Raw genomic sequence first — 19,405 nt, forward strand, 5'->3', positions numbered from 1 at the left:
CAATATGAGGGGTAGAGGAGGGCGTTTTGAGGCCTCCTCCTACAACTTCCATCCTATGGACTTGGTTGATGCATGGTCATTGTGTCCCAATTACGTGCATCAGTGCTCATGATGTCAATCACTGGATTGTCTGGTCCAGACTCGATTATTTACAGACCACCATCATATAGCTGGAAGATTGCTGAGAGCGGCATTAAACAACAAACAGACAACAAATAAACAACAAACAAACTAAACACAGTATACTTTCTACGAACAGTCCAGTCTTTGTCCTACCCATTTATTGCTGAGCTCATCTTTTGGTGTAATGTATTTTGGTGAAATTGCCCTTTTTAGCATTATTTCAGCTGGTAGTACATCACAATTCGGGGACACCAGAAATGAGCTTGATGTGTATTTAGGTAGAAAATAGATCTGGGTCTTTGTCATGACAAACAATTTCAAACACAAAAGCTACACAATATGGTGGGTGGATGATGTATGAATATGTGAATCAAGACATGAATAAGTCCATGAGTTTGCTGTTTTGACGATCCAGCAATGAAACATAGGGGTACTCCAGAATTGACCTGAACTCATTTTCCTTTGCTGGGACTTGACTGCTTCAAACACAAGGCTGTGAATAAAGTTTTGTTTGTAGACCTGGGTGGGTGCGTGTGGTACTGGATGTGTTGGTGTAGAACTGGGTGTTGTGTGTGTGTGTGATTTAGTGAGGTGCTGTGTGAGTGTGTGTGTGTGTGTGTGTGATTTAGTGAGGTGATTTAGGGGGGGGGGGGGATTTAGTGAGGTGTTGTGTGTTTGTGTGTGTGATTTAGTGAGGTGTTGTGTGTTTGTGTGTGTGATTTAGTGAGGTGTTGTGTGTGGGTGGGCCTGATTTAGTGATGTGGTGTGTGTGGGTGGGAGTGATTTAGTCAGGTGGTGTGTGTGTGTGTGTGGGTGATTTAGTGAGGTGGTGTGTGTGTGTGTGTGGGTGGGGGTGGGTGGGGAGTGATTTAGTAAGGTGGTGTGTGTGGGTGGGGGGTGATTTAGTAAGGTGGTGTGTGTTGGTGGGGGGTGATTTAGTAAGGTGGTGTGTGTTGGTGGGGGGTGATTTAGTAAGGTGGTGTGTGTGGGTGGTGGTGATTTAGTTATGTGGTGTGTGTGGGTGGTGGTGATTTAGTGAGGTGGTGTGTGTGTGGATGGGGGTGATTTAGTGAGATGGTGTGTGTGCGTGGGGGTGATTTAGTAAGGTGTGTGTGGGTGGGGGTGATTTAGTGAGGTGGTGTGGGTGATTCAGTGAGGTGGTGTGTGGGGGTGGGGGTGAGGGTGATTCAGTGAGGTGGTGTGTGGGGGTGGGGGTGATTCAGTGAGGTGGTGGGTGATTCAGTGAGGTGGTGTGTGGGGGTGGGGGTGATTCAGTGAGGTGGTGTGGTGTGTGTGGGTGGGGGGGTGATTTAGTAAGGTGGTGTGTGTGGGTGGGGGTGGTGGTGATTTAGTGAGGTGGTGTGTGTGTGGATGGGGGTGATTTAGTGAGGTGGTGTGTGTGGGTGGGGGTGATTTAGTGTGGTGTGGGTGGGGGTGATTTATTAAGGTGGAGTGTGGGTGGGGGTGAGGGTGATTTAGTTATGTGGTGTGTGTGTGTGTGGGTGTGGGTGATTCAGTGAGGTGGTGTGTAAGTGTAAATGGTCTCCACTTGACATCGTGCCTGTTTTGTGGGAGTGAGAATGAGTGAACGGTGTCCATTGGACTTCATGGGTCTGTAGACATATAGTACAATCAATATTCACAATATTTGGTCACCAAGACTCGATCATTACCAGTAGTTCCACATGCCAACTGAGATGCCTGTCCTAGACTAGCTTGCAATAATCACGACACTCCATGAGTTGTACATCTTTATTGCCCATCAACCAGTGCCGATAACAAGTGCGAAGTGTTGTACACATGTGGTGCCGGGTGCCGTGTCTAGCACCAGACATCAGTATACCGGGCGGGGCGCTGCCTGCCTGCCTCGAAGACTGGACGGAGGAATTCTCATAAAAACAAAACTGATACATTATTTTCACTCTGTATGCACCTCCAAAAGAAGTTTGACAGTGAATCAATACGGACATTGTTTTAGTAATTCTTACAAACTTGATTTTCTTTACACAACTTCATGTCATGCATGGGAGGTGCACACAAGACATATGTATTATGTCTTTTAAGTACCTTCTAAATTGATAAATTTATTAAATGGAATTGGGAACAAAAGATGGTTCAATTTTTATTTAAACGTGTGTGGTTATTTTCATTGGAAGGGGGGACAACTCTTGATGGACAAATCTTTGGCATGGTAAGATAATCTTTCTGTAAAATATTAATTAGATTTCAAATATCACAGGAAGCTTTTCAGTTCAAAGCAAAGAACAATAACAAATAGATCATGTATGCAGATGAACAACACTGTAACAACCATGATAAAATCTAAACACTAATACAATTATTGTAATATAAGTTGCTATTGGTGCTGAATAAATAATTGCAAATGCATATCTAAGTATTATCTATGTACATGATGTTCTAATTCTGTTTCCTGATAGTCTGGATCACAAGTATGATGCCAGATGGAGTAAGGGCTAGAATGTTGATAGATATATTTCACAACAGGAGGTTGACACGAGTAGATTTTTTTATCCATGAGTATGGAATCCTGAGCCCTCATGAGATTTCTGGATTCTGGCGTGATCTACAAATCAGAATTTTCAACTTTTCAAAACACCCAAAGTTTGCAGTTTGGTTAAAATTAGTGCTGATTTCTATGCAGCTTTCACATGCCTTGGGAACAATATGGAACACATTCAAAAATTGGTTTACAACCAAAAAATCTGCCTGATCTGCAAAATCCGTCTTCTCCACACAGGGGTATTTGCTCTGCACTCCTTCATGTGTTGGCTACTCATACAGTGACACGGGCTGGTGCGTGCGTGCGTGCAGGTCCGTGGTTTCATGGGCAAACCTCTAAATCTGTGACATGTTCAGGAAGACAACATGGTACAACTGGGTGTCCAAAACTGTCGCTGTTTTCAAAGGGTTTTCAAAGGGTCATTAGAGGTTATTGAATGTTCAGTAAAGCCTGTACCAGTTAAAGGAGGAGTTTTTTCTATGGCACTTTTGTAAATATTACATGGAAGATGATATTGATTGAATTTTTTATAAATATCTCGTAAATCCTGTATTACATGTATCATTAAAGGGCGGTTAGGCTCTGGCAGTTCCAAGAAACGTATAAAACAACTGAGATAAATAAGATTGTAAGGCTAAATTATTTTCAGCTTAAGGTATTTGAAAAAGGTAAATACCATATTGAGGAAAAAAGCAATACCTTAGGGATCAGTCATTTGTTATTGGGGTAGGAGGGAAGGGAAGGGAAGGGAAGGGAGAGTCGTAATTAAAATGCACATATTTGGGGAGGTCATGAAAAAAAGGACATATCCAAATCAAAATGCAAAACCACTTCATATTTGTCTTTTCGGAAATGGTCATACAAATGACAAGTATTACAGGAGGGTAATTATTTTCAGTACAATAGGTCATCAAAACCATTTGACACCCCTATAATAAATGACCTAATGTGCTTGTCATGGGCAACAAACATTAAAACTGTACTGATTCTGTGATTAAATCAAAATAACTTCCAGGACACAAATATGGTTGCTATTGTTGGTAATAAAAAGCAGGAACACCTGGACGACCTCTGAATTGAAGGAAAGAGTTACTTCCCCTCAATCAACAATTCTCCCTGCTTCATAAACAGGGATGTCATGTCCTTGAAAACAAGAGATACCTCTCACATTGTTACTGAGTTAGCTTTACAAATACTTTGGGGTTTAATGCTAGCAAACATGGCATAAACTGGAATGGCATATATATCAGACGGTTAGCAAGTAAGCTTGATAACAAATAAGCATAAATATTCATGTAATCAAAGAAAAATAGTCTACTCTTCTTGTGAAAGTGTTTACTCAAAATAGGACAAAACATGCAACTTTAAAGCTCACTGGGGTTAAAGAAACTCCTGCATACTGAGATGCCAACCATCAATAAGAAACCAAACATCCCGAGTAATTCAGGTCCGTTCCTGACCTCAGGCACTCGCACACAAGCAATTAATGTTCACTTGTTTTAGCTTGTGATGCTAATGTTTTTCGATTTTGAGGAGTTTGGGTGATAAAATACAATGAAAATGATGATTTGTTTTTATCAACACCGAACTGTCAATTAAGCTAACAATTATTACTTTTTTACTTGATAAATTACTAATTTAGACCCCAACTAGCCCCAATATTCCTAGCTGCCTCCAATGTGGGTTGGCATCGCTGTGTGCATCTGCGGTCGTGTCCTTGCCTCAACTCTCACTGGTTGCACTGCAGCTTGGCATCTCTACAAACTGTTGTTTTGGCTCATATAGAATATACTCAACATACATAACAGGAATATGTAGGTCAGACTTTTATCTACAAACATGGCTTATGAATCTGTCGACTCCAAAAAAATGAAATGTGAAAAATTACATAAAATGAAAAGCAACGTTTAAATTCTGCCAACACGAAAGAAGTAATATGTGTGATAAAAAACAAAACATTTACTGCAACTGTCAATATAAATAAATTATACTACAATTAAAATCTGTTGAAAACATTTGCTTCAAATCACGAGTAATGAAGAAAATATTCTCCAATCTACCGTTAAGAACAAATATTTAGGAACAGAGTATTGAACAAGTGAAGGAATGGCTTGAAAAAATGGCTGGATATAAGCATAAAATTACTAACACTTGTTTACACTATATGCAAAAGTAGAAATATAATACTGGGATAATACTTTGTTGAATACAGTATTACATAAGCTAATATTCACAATGTCAAGTTGCGTTTATATGTGTAGTGACCATGACGGTCCCATGCGTCCATTGATTAGGATGACATGACTGGCCACATCGTCATGCGTCCATGTTGAAAGTCGCCATCTCCCTCGGTGGCCACTTGTTGTTTATACTCCACCAGTGCAGTCATGCTGAGGGGCTGCCAGTCCGAGGTGAAGCGACGAATCATGTCCAGTTTAGTTGTATCGGTTGTAGACCGCTGTAGCCCCTGGGCAGATCCTGGAAGAAAACACCAGTTGTACAGTGAGGTGTGTTTAACATGGCTCAGAACAGTATGTTAGTTATATATATCACAGCATGTCAGCATGATTTGGGAGGAAGGGGTGAAGTGGTGCAGGCAGTGTTCGAAGTAAACGCCTGCCTGTAGGCCCGTGGCAGGTTGATCTCGTGCCAGGCCTGTACTTTCAAATTTGTATGGGTCTTTATGGCCTGCCCTAAATTTGCGTGTCAATTTATTTATCACACTACATTGCAGTTTTTTTAGTGAGGTCCTGAAGGGTTTTGTCAGGGCCTGCAGCCTCTAAAGTCTGTGGTCCCTGATGGCAGCCTGGTATTATTTTTTTTCTTCGAACACTGGCTGCAGGGTTCTGGAGACCTCGCCTGCCTTGGAATCACCCCCCTGGCGACCAGATGTGGGTACTGGGAACCTAATCAGGGGGAACAGCTTCTGGAGACCATACTCCAGAAACAAATTTAGGAGACTGTGTTTCACAGGAAACTGGGGATCTAATCTGCCTCTGAATCACCCTTGTGGAGACCAGATCTAGGTACATGGGCCCTACAAGTGGTGTGAAAGAAGATGACACATGAATTGTTCGACAGCTAATAATGAACGCAAAAGGAGGACATGCGTACCTCTCTCCTCAGGATCGGACAACCGAGACTCCATGAAACCCAAGCTGGACTGAGCTTTGACGGATGGCATGCGGCTGTGAGCAGTTGGCAGGTCCTTCCGTTCTCTCTGCTCACGGAACTTCCGTGCGAACTCCCCGGGGACCTGAGTTTCCTTCTCAGTGAGGAACTGCAGCTTGAACTTGTCTCTGGCCGTCTGTCTGGGCGGTGGCAGGATGGTGTCTGCTGGGGCGGGGAATGTGTCATGCTCCTTTCCATCTGCTGTGAGATGGAGGCTGGTGTCGGAGGTGTCATCTGCTAGCATCCTCTGGGTTCTGCTTGTCAACCATTTCACATACTCTGGTTCCGATGTATCCTGGAATTAAGACACATTTAAGTTTTTTCCACTGTAAACCTCCATTACAGAACTGATCATCTACCAAGGATAGCAATCAGCACTAGCCTATTGTCTCAAGTTAAAAGTATTCTGATGTCAGTAGAATTTCATTTTTTATGCGTATTTCATTTGTTTTCAAGTTCAGTTCTACCACTGTCAGTAACGGTCCTGATGCTTGCATCTGCTGTAAAGAAACAGCTCTTGATAACCTGAAAATATTGTTAGATTCTATGATTTCAGTTATGTTACTTAATTACTGAAAGTTCTTATGTACTTCTGGCCTCAGGGTGGTTGGGTAGCCTAGTGGTTAAAGCGTTTGCACGTCATGCCGAAAACCAGGGTTCATTTCCCGACATGGGTACATGTCTGGTGTCCCCCGCCATGATATTGCTAGAATATTGCTAAAATCAAACTCACTCACTCACTCATATGCACTTCTAAACATTTCATAAGGAGAGTGTGGTAAGTGTTAAGGTTGACACTAAATGTAACTGACTGCTTGCAAATGTTTCCACCTTACCATGGAACTGATACATTTTAAATTGAAACAAACATTAAAATGTGCAAAGCATCCTAAACAAAATTGAGGAAAATACATTACTTGTAATCCTGCAGCCTCTGAACCAGTGATTGATATCACAACGTTTAAAATGGTTTGGTATGATGACACTATAAACTGTCACTGAGTCTGACCACCGATCCATTTAGTCGTCTTGTAGGACAGACACGGGTTGTTGGGACTAAGGATCCAGTCACGGAGCCTGACCACCGATCCATTTAGTCGTCTTGTAGGACAGACATGGGTTGTTGGGACCAGTACTATCCTGGAGCACCCACAGAAATGTTTAGTCCACTTACTGACATACTCTCCACCCAAGACGGCATGTATCTGGCGATGTTGTCCTTGTCCCCGTCGGTGATGTCTGGGAGTGGGTTGTTGAAGAGGAGGATGTTGGTGCGGTCGTTGTTGGCCTGGGAGGACCGGTACATGATGCCAGTCTTGTGCCGGTACTTGCGTATGTTGTACAGCAGTTTCTGGTCAAGCAATTTCTTCATGTCTGGCACCTGAATCATGACGAAAGGCAACACAATTATGACATGTCTGAGAATCCTGAAGGAGAATATTCCAGCCATAACATATCAGCCTGTAAATAATCAAGTAAAGGCTAGCATGTGCAGTGATCTATACCAAATTAGAAACCTTATTTCACCAGTCTGTAAAGTCATCTGCTACAGAGTTCCATCAATCTAATTGTAAAAGTGGTAGTCCCCAAGTAAATAAATTGTTCCTGAATAGTGAATAGTACTGATTTTGAACTAGCAGAGTTATATTAATTTTGAACCTTGTCTATGTACAAAGTCAGCAAGGTTCTACACTGTAACCAGCTCAGTGTCGAGGTTCCCCACGGGACATATTTGAAAGCAGCAGACACAAATTTACAGGGAAATGTGGTGCTGTTGTAGGAGGGATCATCAGGGCAAATGAGCCCAAGACTGGGGAATCTGGTCAAGATCCACTCAGCCTCTTGACAGAACTCTCCATACTATTGTCACCAGTCACAGCTCCCTACAGTGCTAGGTGGCCTCCAACCATGTATGGAGCTGAACTCACAACCATCTGACTGTTTTGTTTAAAAACAGGTGTGTTGACTTTCACAACACACTTCCCTCATCTAAATTGTTTTGTTTATCTATCAATTTGAATTTCTACTTCATTTCAACTATCATGTAAATAGTATAGTGATAATGTCAGGGGAAGTTGGCGGCATTCTGTTTCTTCGATCAGATTAATTCAAGATTGCAAATGCCAATTCATTTGAGAAATAGTACAATTTTCAAGATTCTTGTAATGGCCTCTGCCACACTTCTGGCAGTGATGATACCGGGGGCGTAATGGTGTCTCATGCTGGAAAGGAGCTTTTAATCTTGACAGCTAAGGGACACAACTCTGCCCACCAAGCTTCAGATCCAGACAACACTGGGCCAGCTGTCTTGCTTTCTGTGGGTCTGGCTTGAAGTTACTTTATACCATGCTGGTGGATATATTGAAAGAACTTGCTTAACCTCAAGTACCCAGGTGTGAAATATATTCTGTGTCTTCTGAATGTTCACATGCTACGTTCACTGGGCAAACCACCACACCCATATCTGCCCTACTATGTCCAAATGTGTTTTTAAACCAGGAAGTGATTTCTTTTAAAGAGCTTTGCATCAAGATACATATTCCATTCTAGCTTGAAGCTTATTAATGATTTGTAAACTACTTGATTTGATATGAGATTAATTTAGACTTTTTTTTTTGTGGGGGAGGAAGGTAGTAGTTGGGGGTGTGTATTTGTTGGAATTGAGGGGATGATAGGTAGAATTGGTGAGTGAGTATGGTTTTACGCCGCTTTTAGCAATATTCCAGCAATATCACGGCGGGGGACACCAGAAATGGGCTTCACACATTGTACCCATGTCGGGAATCGAACCCGGGTCTTCGGCGTGACGAGCGAACGCTTTAACCACTAGGCTACCCGACCGCCCCAGATAGGTAGAAGAAATTAGGGGCATTTAGTTGTTCTGTATTTTTCTGGGTGTGGTGGGTGTGGTAGTTAGGGTAGGGTATTGTAGTTAGTGTTTGAAGGGGTTGTAGTTGGAGTCGGGGAGGGTCGTGGGGGTCAGACGAGAGTGACAGGCAAACATACATCATCTGTGGCTGTGTAGTTCCGTGTTACTGGCTGTCGACCCAGGGTGAGTGACTCCCGCACAAAGGCACTGTACGCATCCTGCACACACAAAACATACACATTAGCGAACATGTCATACAAGCTCAGGAGAATTATGTTGTCTTTGTGGATTATTATAATATTACACCACTGGCTTACTGAGAATACTTTATGATTTAAGTTCAGGTCTGTTGGCAAAATGAAAGGCACTATGTTGTTGTCTGGAACATCAAAGCTACACAATGCAGTACAGAAAGTATGAAGACTGAACAAAACTGATGCTTGATGGAGGGCTTGTCAGAAGGAACAGTCATCCAAGGTCCACCTGCTCATCTTATTGCCAAACGTATTAAAACTATGCAGCCATTGTTCCGAGATACCCAATGCTTGATATCTTGGGCTGACAATGTCCGATACACGACACCAGTGTGGATCAGTACAGGGATTGATCGTTTGTTTGTTTGTTTGTTTCTTAAAGCCGCACTCAGCAATATTCCAGCTATATGATGATGGCCTGTAAAAAGAACTGGACCTGACAATCCAGTGATCAATATTGTGAGCAATGATTCATGCTGTCGGATGGGGGGGATGACACGTACTCAGCCAAGTCCCCGAGTCTGACCACATTGTACAGACCAATTCTCTAACCTGGAGTCCCCATGGGTGTACAAGGATTCATCTACATGTGATCAGAGGCCAATATTCCACCCAAAGTCTGCAGCAAATGTCAGTAAACATGCAGAATTTGAACAACAAAATTTATGGCAAAATGTTGAAACAGATATGGCTGTGTGGAGGTGACTTCTTTCATACGGATCAGGACCAATATGGAGGAAGAGGTATTACATTAAAATAATAGATTCATATTAACTTTTTAATATCATTTTCTCAAAAAGTAGTTATTTTTCCCCAATTTGCCTGTCAAGGGCACTTGGTTTGGAATCCCAGATAAATCCTTGTATTGCTTGAACTATGAACTACTAGTCTGACTGGACCAGATTACTCAGAGATTAACTAAATGCTGAAGGAACAGTTTTTGGGTATCAACACATCACCTTAAAACCTGGCAACATTATTTCAAATTACAAAAAAGGGCGGTCGGGTAGCCTAGTGGTTAAAGCGTTCGCTCGTCACGCCGAAGCCCCGGGTTCGAATCCCGACATGGGTACAATGTGTGAAGCCCATTTCTGGTGTCCCCCGCCATGATATTGCTAAAAGCGGCGTAAAACCAAACTCACTCAAATTACAAAAATATATTTCATATCCTTCATTGACTATTCAGCATTTGTCATCCGGACACTGTCTTGATGATAAATTAAACACTGCGTTTGTACATCTTATTATCAAAACCTAAAATTTTGAAAAAGATAAGTGTTTCTCTGGCAGCTCTTTATTAAGTATTTTTGGGGATAAAAAGTATTTAATTATGGTTTTTATCAGACCACACTGAAATTGGAAACATCCAACAAACATGTTGCTTTAATCGCTAAGAAATGATCACAATTTTAACACTGATTTCACATTGCATACACATGATACCTCCTAATCTATCTGCAACTGGCATTCCCCATACCAGGCTTGTCGTACTACACTTCTACCTGGTTGATATAGACCTTGTTTGATGTGGGATCAGCAGTGTGCATCTGGTACTCTCTATACCAGGCTTGTCGTACAACACTTCTACCTGGTTGATATAGACCTTGTTTGATGTGGGATAAGCAGTGTGCATCTGGTACTCTCTATACCAGGCTTTTTGTACTAAAGTTTGACCTGGTTGATATAGACCCTGTTTGATGTGGGATCAGCAGTGTGCATCTAGTATTCCCCAGGCTTGCTGTACTACACTTAGACCTGGTTGATATAGATCCTGTTTGATGTGGGATCAGCAGTGTGCATCTATTATTCCCCATACCAGGCTTGCTGTACTACACTTACACCTGGTTGATGTAGACCTTGTTTGATATGGGATAAGCAGTGTGCATCTGGTACTCTCTATACCAGGCTTGTTGAACTTCACTCAGAAAAATGGACGACAAGGCGATTCATCTCCGGTATTTGTGTTAGCCTGTTCACAAAATCTGTTTCACCAGAATTGATTAGTTCTGTAATTCTTCTAACAGGAATCACTCCACTCCACAGATTAAATACTTTTTGGATTGCCAATTCTTTTCAATAAAAGGGCCCCCAAATTTCTTTGATTTGAACTGAAATAAAATCTTTCTTCATTCACGAGCCCCAAATCTGGGGAGGTCAATGACCGAGCTGCTGGAAAAGACAATGCTGGAGGCGACATCCCAAAGATGGAGAGTTCTCAAGGGGGGGAAAACTGGGTCAGTCAATCACCACCATTTCATCATCATCTTCATCATCATCATCCATAGATGGAATGGTTTCCAAAAACCAATAATAATCGTTTAACATCTGACATTGACTGACAAGTATTGATCATTGTAGCAGAAATGCAAACTGACATGATTTCTCAAGGAGGCCATGGTTAGGGGAGATTCATAATGCTATTCACAGCACAACTTCCTTAGGATAAGCTTGAATATTCGCTGACAAGTTCATCTTTAGAAATATGTGGTTCGTTATTGATGTGTAGTGTTTTCATTGCTTATGAGTAAATATTTTAGAACATCATACCACATGTTAATAACACCACTGTTTATTGACTTTACGTGGTGCTTCGTGGAATGCCTGTACTGGCTTGTTAGAAGTTCATTGAAAAAATATTCCATTATCGCCCGGGGCTGTAGTCCAACGCAGCTCTGAGAACCGAGGTCGACCTGGGTAGAAGGCAGCCTCTGTTGGCCGCCGTTACCTCAATGAGCTCGCCCACCACAGTGCATGCACAACTGTTTGTCAAGTTTATTCATGCTGAAGATGGGCATAAATAGTTTGTTGAACAGAAAAAATATATAAACACAAGCGCTGAACACTGTATTCTCAGTGTTTGGCAAATTTTGAGAGGTTATGACCTATAAGCCATTCATTCAGCTTGTGAACTCCACCTGCAAAGCTGCAATGCTGCGATGCTTAACAAGTAAAGTTTGTGAGCTGAGGTGTACCACCTGTATTAATCTGTGCCACAACTGGAGTCTACCTGACGGAACTTAGCCCTTGGGACCATTTTCAGTAGTGACTGTGGATCCGGGGTAGAATAGGTCTTCAACAACCCATGCTTGCAGTAAAAATTTACTGCTTGTTGTAAGAGGCGACTAACGGGATCGGGTGGTCAGACTCGCTGACTTGGTTGATAGATGTCATCGTATCACAATTGGATGGATCAATCTGATGTCAATCACTGGATTGTCTGGTCCAGACTCAATTATTTACAGACCGCCATCATATAGCGAGAATATTGCTGAGTGTGGCGTTAAACAATAAACAAAGTTACTGTATGGACAGTTATTAGCTAAATAATTTTAAATGTCACTCGACTCTGGTTTCAAATAGTGGCTAAAATCGTCAGCTTACTTTAATACTTTAATCTCGGAATTACTGCATTAATTATATATAAAATTGGTTTTTATTATTGAATTTATTAGTATGTGATGTCATGGCTTCTACCAAAGAGTGAGTTCACACAAAGAATTTCACATTGCAAACATGACCTGAAGGAATTTGTTCTATTACCTTCAGGTCATGTGTACAACAGTGTACAGCCAGTGTGTATGTGAAGAACAACAGTGTACAGCCAGTGTGTATGTGAAGAACAACAGTGTTACCTTCAGGTCATGTGTACAACAGTGTACAGCCAGTGTGTATGTGAAGAACAACAGTGTACAGCCAGTGTGTATGTGAAGAACAACAGTGTTACCTTCAGGTCATGTGTACAACAGTGTACAGCCAGTGTGTATGTGATGAACAACAGTGTTACCTTCAGGTCATGTGTACAACAGTGTACAGCCAGTGTGTATGTGATGAACAACAGTGTTACCTTCAGGTCATGTTTACAACAGTGTACAGCCAGTGTTTATGAGATGAACAACAGTGTTACCTTCAGGTCATGTGTACAACAGTGTACAGCCAGTGTGTATGTGATGAACAACAGTGTTACCTTCAGGTCATGTGTACAACAGTGTACAGCCAGTGTGTATGTGATGAACAACAGTGTTACCTTCAGGTCATGTGTACAACAGTGTACAGCCAGTGTGTATGCGATGAACAACAGTGTTACCTTCAGGTCATGAGGGAATCTTCCATCTTCTTTGAGGAGTTTGGACTCTGATTCCCCTCTCAACGTTGTCCACAACGTCTCTGCTCCCACGTGACCTGCAACAACATTGGTAGTAATACAGTCTCACATCTTCAGTCAGGTAAAATCAGTTAAGGTTGTACATATTGATGCAGTAACTCCTCTAAATTCCAAGAATTACCATGATGTAATGTGTAAGCCATACACAAATAAACAAAATAATTTTGTGGCTAACATATCATTCATACTGTCGGTTTCAATAGATTAACTGTAAGAGGCGACTAACGGGATCCGGTGGTCAGACTCACTGTCTTGGTTGATGCATGTCATCGTATCCCAGCTGCGTAGATGTATGCGCATGATGTAAAGCCTGGATTGTCTGGTCCAGACTCAATTATTTACAGACCGCCGTCATATGGCTGGAATATTGCTGAGTGCGGCGTTTAACAACAAACCAACCAACCAAGAAGTAGATTAACTAACCAGCTGATGGTGATCACCATCAAGCCTGATATCATTTGATATTGAATAACTGCCTCAATTGTCTAGTGGTAGAGCATTTGCACGGAGAGCGGAAGGTCCAGGGTTTGATCCCCAGCCGCGTCATACCAAAAGATGTTAATGGATGGTACTTGTTGTTACCCTGTCGGTGCTCGGCAATAAGGGTCTAGAAAAACAAGGACTGGTCAGCTCAGAGTCAGTATACTGTGTCTGAGTAGGGTATTCATGTTAAACTGCGGCATGGTATCTCAGTGTGCTAGCACTATAAAATCAGCATCAGTCCGGACTAGTACAAGCAGCCACACACACGTACATGCGCGTCGCTATATAAGTGCAATAATCTTAGACGCGACATTTAACCTCACCTCATCATACTGAATATGTCAAGAGATTTCATTTTCTGAACCACACTTGACAATAGGTACCTGATGAGTGTAATAAGTATGCTTGATGCGAGAAGTGTCTCGTGTGAATAACTTCCGGCAATCAAGATTAAGACTGAACTGCTCGCATCTCAATTCATCCAATCTACACATCAGATATTGATGTCTATGTAAAGTCTTTGTTTTATAAAAATTGAAAAAAATGTCCAGAGGTTCTGTAATCAATCAACAATATGCAACATATCAATCATTCTCACTTTGTACGTTTGAAATATCCCACCACATCAAAAATCAAAAGCAGTCTTCCTTCACTAAACAATATCTAAAACCATATTTGTTCATATTATCGTATACTGATTGTTAGGTTTTTAGTGCTGACAAAGTTTGAGCTGATTTTCCAAAACTGACAAGATCAGTGATAGAAACCGGCACTAGTCCTGTAGTCCTTGCAAAAGTGCCCAATAGTTAAGGTATCATAAGGACTAGTAGAAATTTGCCATTAATAAGGGTTTTGCTATATGTTGTCATTACAAGGACAAGTGGACTAAAAATGTTAGTTTCTACCCCTGATTAGATGGGGATATTCAGTTTAAGTTCTGTTTGATCAATTGAAGGACAAAAGTTTTAACTGAAACTGCCGGTATGGACCACCCCGTAACACGGGACCACCCTGTAACATGGGCCCATCCAGTAAGTCCCGGCACGGACCACCCTGTAACACGGGACCATCCTGTAACATGGGACCATTCAGTAAGTCCCGGCATGGACCACCCTGTAACACGGGACCACCTTGTAACATGGGCCCATCCAGTAAGTCCCGGCATGGACCACCCTGTAACACGGGACCATCCTGTAACATGGGCCCATCCAGTAAGTCCCGGTATTGACCACCCTGTAACATAGGACCACCTTGTAACATGGGCCCATCCAGTAAGTCCCGGCACGGACCACCCTGTAACACGGGACCATCCTGTAACATGGGCCCATCCAGTAAGTCCCGGCACGGACCACCCTGTAACACGGGACCACCCTGTAACACGGGACCACCCTGTAAGTCCCGGCATGGACCACCCTGTAACATGGGACCACCCTGTAACATGGGCCCATCCAGTAAGTCCCGGCATGGACCACCCTGTAACACGGGACCACCTTGTAACATGGGCCCATCCAGTAAGTCCCGGCATGGACCACCCTGTAACACGGGACCACCTTGTAACATGGGCCCATCCAGTAAGTCCCGGCATGGACCACCCTGTAACACGGGACCACCCTGTAACATGGGACCATCCAGTAAGTCCCGGCATGGACCACCCTGTTACACGGGACCACCCTGTAAGTCCCGGCATGGACCACCCTGTAACATGGACCACCCTGTAACACGGGACCATCCAGTAAGTCCCGGTATGGACCACCCTGTAACACGGGACCACCCTGTAACATGGGCCCATCCAGTAAGTCCCGGCATGGACCACCCTGTAACACGGGACCACCCTGTAACAGTCTCAGCAAGGACCAACAACCCTGTAACGCTGATGACATGGACCACCTAGTTTGGCTTGTGAGATACTACTAAGAAATACAAGCATTGACCTGGCTGACAAATGAACGCAGTGACATCCCTGTCTTCATGTCTACAATTGCAGTGCACTGAGGTGCAACACCTACACACTGTTCCCCTCACATGCCCCAGGGATCTAGGGACACAGATGCTATCTGATTCTATCTGATTCCATACACAGGTGCCACACAGCCGAACTGCGTGGGTTCTAAAGCCGAGCCTTGCATTATTTTTCAATATCACATTGGGGACACATTGCACTCATGTGAAAAATCACACACAGGCCATCGCCATGATGAATGAACACTTAAACCACTAGGTTACCAGACAGGCGGAATATATATTATGAGACGTGATTGGTCAATTTGGATAGTTTAATCAATCTTAAATCACAAAACAAAGAAAACTTAAGTAACTGATATGCTCAGACCAGAAAAATCTTCTGAGAAGCCTGATCACTTTATTATATTGTTGGGAGGTGGTGAGGTTTAACATCGCTTGCTTGCACTTGTCCAGACTAATGCCGATTTTAATAGTGCTAGCCCACTGCAGTTCAACATGGATATCCCACTCAGACACAGTATACTGACTCAGCGCTGACCAGTGCGTGTTTTAGTCCCTTAATGTCAAGTGCCAGACAGGGTAACAACAAGTACCCTCTTTTAACATCTTTTGCCATGACGCGGCCGGGGATTGAACCCTGGGCCTTTCGCTCTCTGGGCGGACGCTCTACCACTCGACTACAGAGGCTGTCTTATATTGTTGAAGGACTATTGACAGAATTGATTACTGGTAATGTCACTACAAACGACATATGAACCTACAAAGATATGTTGAAAAGAACGTCTTGCCAATGAGATCAACTTCATCAATGCGCAGACCATTACATTATTTCGTGGATTTCAGAGCAACGACCCCTTATTATATCAGATGACATGAGACGATAAATGATATCAGCAAAAATTCACAGCCTACAATTATGGATGGCCCCATGAAAGCAATGTTAAATGTCATAAATTGGCACATGGAGAATGACTTTCATTTGGAACTGCAGATGAATATTTGCAGTCTACTCCTGACAGCTTGGCTAATTAAGGGCTGATTCAATTTGGTCCACTTGCAATGGAACTGCTTGAGGACAATAGTGGACCGTGCCCCTTCCTGACCAGCTACTTCGTGTCAAGTCACAAGGGAGAGAAGATCTGCCACAATACGCGGATAAAACCACCACCCCTCAGTAAAGTGAATGTTATGTGATGCTTCGGTCAGCAATAATCCAGCCCTATCATGACGGCTTGTAAATAATAAAGTTTGGACCAGGAGTGAGTGAGTATAGTTTTGTTGCTTTTCATGGATGAAACAAGAAATGGACTTCATACATTGTACCCATGTGGAGAATCAAACCCTGCCTTGGGGCGTGATGAGCGAATGCTTTCACCACTTGGCTACACTGCCGCCATATACATACAGAAGAACGTGATGTGGAAACACCTCAATGAATGTTGAAACTTTTGTATGACAGCCTGGAGAAAAAACCCAACATCTTTCACTTTCCTTGTAAATATTCCATATAATCTTTGGGAAACTTGTTGGAACATCATCGTAACAACCACATGCACAACCTCACCCCCACCCTACCTTGTATCCAGGAGCACACCCCACCCCACCCTGCATCCAGGAGCACACCACACCCCACCCTGCATCCAGGAGCACACCCCACCCCACCCTGCATCCAGGAGCATGCCCAACCCCACCCTGCATCCAGGAGCATGCCCACCCCACCCCTGCATCCAGGAGCACACACCACCCGATCCTGCATCCAGGAGCACACCCAACCCCACCCCACCCTGCATCCAGGAGCAGGCACAACCCCACCCTGCATCCAGAAGCACGCCCCACCAAATCCTGCATCCAGGAGCACGCCCCTCCCCACCTTGCATCCAGGAGCACACCACCCCATCCTGCATCCAGGAGCACACACCACCCCATCCTGCATCCAGCCCCCCACCCCACCCTGCATCCAGGAGCACGCCCCACCCCATCCTGCATTCAGGAGCACACCCAACCCCACCCCACTCTGCATCCAGGAGCACACCCAACCCCACCCCACTCTGCATCCAGGAGCACACACCTCCCCACCCTGCATCCAGGAGCACATCCCACCTCATCACTACCACAGCAACAAGACTTAGTACTAACAAACATAACTACATATTTGATAAATTAATTACCTTGTTGATTATAGCTATAAGATTTGGTTACTAGTCTTAATCCAGCCTTTGATCGAGGTTACTTGGTACATGCAATTAGACAGCTGGGAGACAATTTCCCATAATCCCATGGTGCTGCAGGAAGCTGAGAAAAGTCTTTCAAGATGGCGCCAGATTTCTGTTAAGCTATGTGTTATAGTCCTCGTGTGAACCTAACCCATTGATTAAGAGGCTTTTAATGCAATAACAGTACTCCTGAGCATGTTACCTTCGAAGGGGACCAGTAATTTGAAGCACAAAAGACGAAATTCGACATTTTAAATATATTTCCCTCTCAGTCTGTACTGAAGAGTCTCGAGACAGACAAGTTTCTAACACCACATAGTTTAACCATGGACACAACCACTTTTCTTACACAAAATTGAATTTTTGTTAATTCCCCCCCCCCCCCCCCTCATCTTGCCTTACATCTCCAACGACAAGAGAAATGATGGTTCATGCAGATCAATTCATGTTATTACGGGGGAGATCATACATTTGAGCAGCTTGACAAAATGTTATATTGTTTTTTCTAGCATGAAATTTGATAATGACTAAATAAGCCATGACAGGCCACAGAACGGGGTAAAAACCAGTAGGATCAATCTCGGCACTCTCCTGCCATGGCGACGCGATACGCGTCCAAAGCCGCTATTTAGCCAAGGATTATGTCGCTGGCATGCTTTGTTCATTAGTTGGGGATTATTAATGAGAGCTTCAACATCATGTTGGTGGAATTTCATTGGATTAGTAATGTAAACGACATCGTGCGTAGAAATATTTGTTTAGAAAACGTGACTTCTATTACCAAGTTTATCTCTAACAATGAGAGTAGAGGACACAGGCCTGGACTTAGTGTTTTGTTAATCCTAAAATCCAAAACACTGATAGCGGCGTAAATGAGAATTGTTTCCTCTTGTGTGGTGCGTGAAGGGGAACAGAAGTAATTTGTACGCTTATTCTCTGATGGCTTTCATAATTTACACAAATAGATCTGTGTAGAGAGCAATGATTATTTTTTGGCCAGAGTAAATACTGATGTAGTTGTGGAGCCGTAAACCCATTTAGCAAACAAATACCAATATTATTATTGAAGGATGAGAAATATTTTCCTAAACACTACTTCAGTGTGCATGATTAGGCCAGTATAAATTAATTATTAGGAAAGTATGGTAAGGAATAGGGGTGAGACGAGGCCAAATTTACTACCCGGGTACCCACCCCCTATTAACCGACCCTACCCGGGTACCCGCTGTGGGTCTCAAGAGGAAGGTACAAAATGTCCGATTGGGAAACGTTTGACCGTACTTCTGTCAAAATGTATTTAGATACAGGTCTAAAATGGTCTGGTCAGGCATACACTGAAGTTGACTGACGTTTTATCTTTATGCAAACATATATAGTCAGATGGAATGTGTGCATAGTCGGAAATAAATATGAACATTTGACGCTTACGGTGTAACCATAGAGTTCCAGATAATTTTTGCCATTAAACAATATATCACATGACTAACCACAGGTCCAGGTAGTCCTATGGGTACCCGGGTCCTACTCAGTACCCACCCGACCCGAGTACCCGTGTTACCCATCCCAGCCCTAGTAAGGAACCAATTAATCTTTGCTTATGCACAAAATGGTAATTTTGTCCACATTTAGTCCAAACTGATTGTAAAA

The 19,405-nt window shown here is 43.0% G+C and overlaps 1 protein-coding gene across 1 annotated transcript in view; it reads right to left on the reverse strand.

The window, feature by feature from the left end:
* Positions 1–1,876: 1,876 nt before the first annotated feature.
* Positions 1,877–19,405, reverse strand: part of LOC139445683 (uncharacterized) — a 180,626-nt gene continuing 163,097 nt past the window's right edge. Inside the window, exons 6-10 of the mRNA XM_071226872.1 lie at positions 13,023–13,117; positions 8,822–8,902; positions 6,990–7,196; positions 5,759–6,110; positions 1,877–5,122 (exon numbers count right to left, since the gene is read on the reverse strand). Of these exons, the coding sequence (XP_071082973.1) occupies positions 4,935–5,122; positions 5,759–6,110; positions 6,990–7,196; positions 8,822–8,902; positions 13,023–13,117 (923 nt within the window). The 3' untranslated portion in view covers positions 1,877–4,934. The remainder of the gene's footprint in view (positions 5,123–5,758; positions 6,111–6,989; positions 7,197–8,821; positions 8,903–13,022; positions 13,118–19,405) is intronic.

Source organism: Haliotis cracherodii, unplaced genomic scaffold, assembly GCF_022045235.1.
Source record: "Haliotis cracherodii isolate W230 unplaced genomic scaffold, xgHalCrac1.p SCAF_6, whole genome shotgun sequence".
NCBI lineage: Eukaryota > Metazoa > Mollusca > Gastropoda > Lepetellida > Haliotidae > Haliotis > Haliotis cracherodii.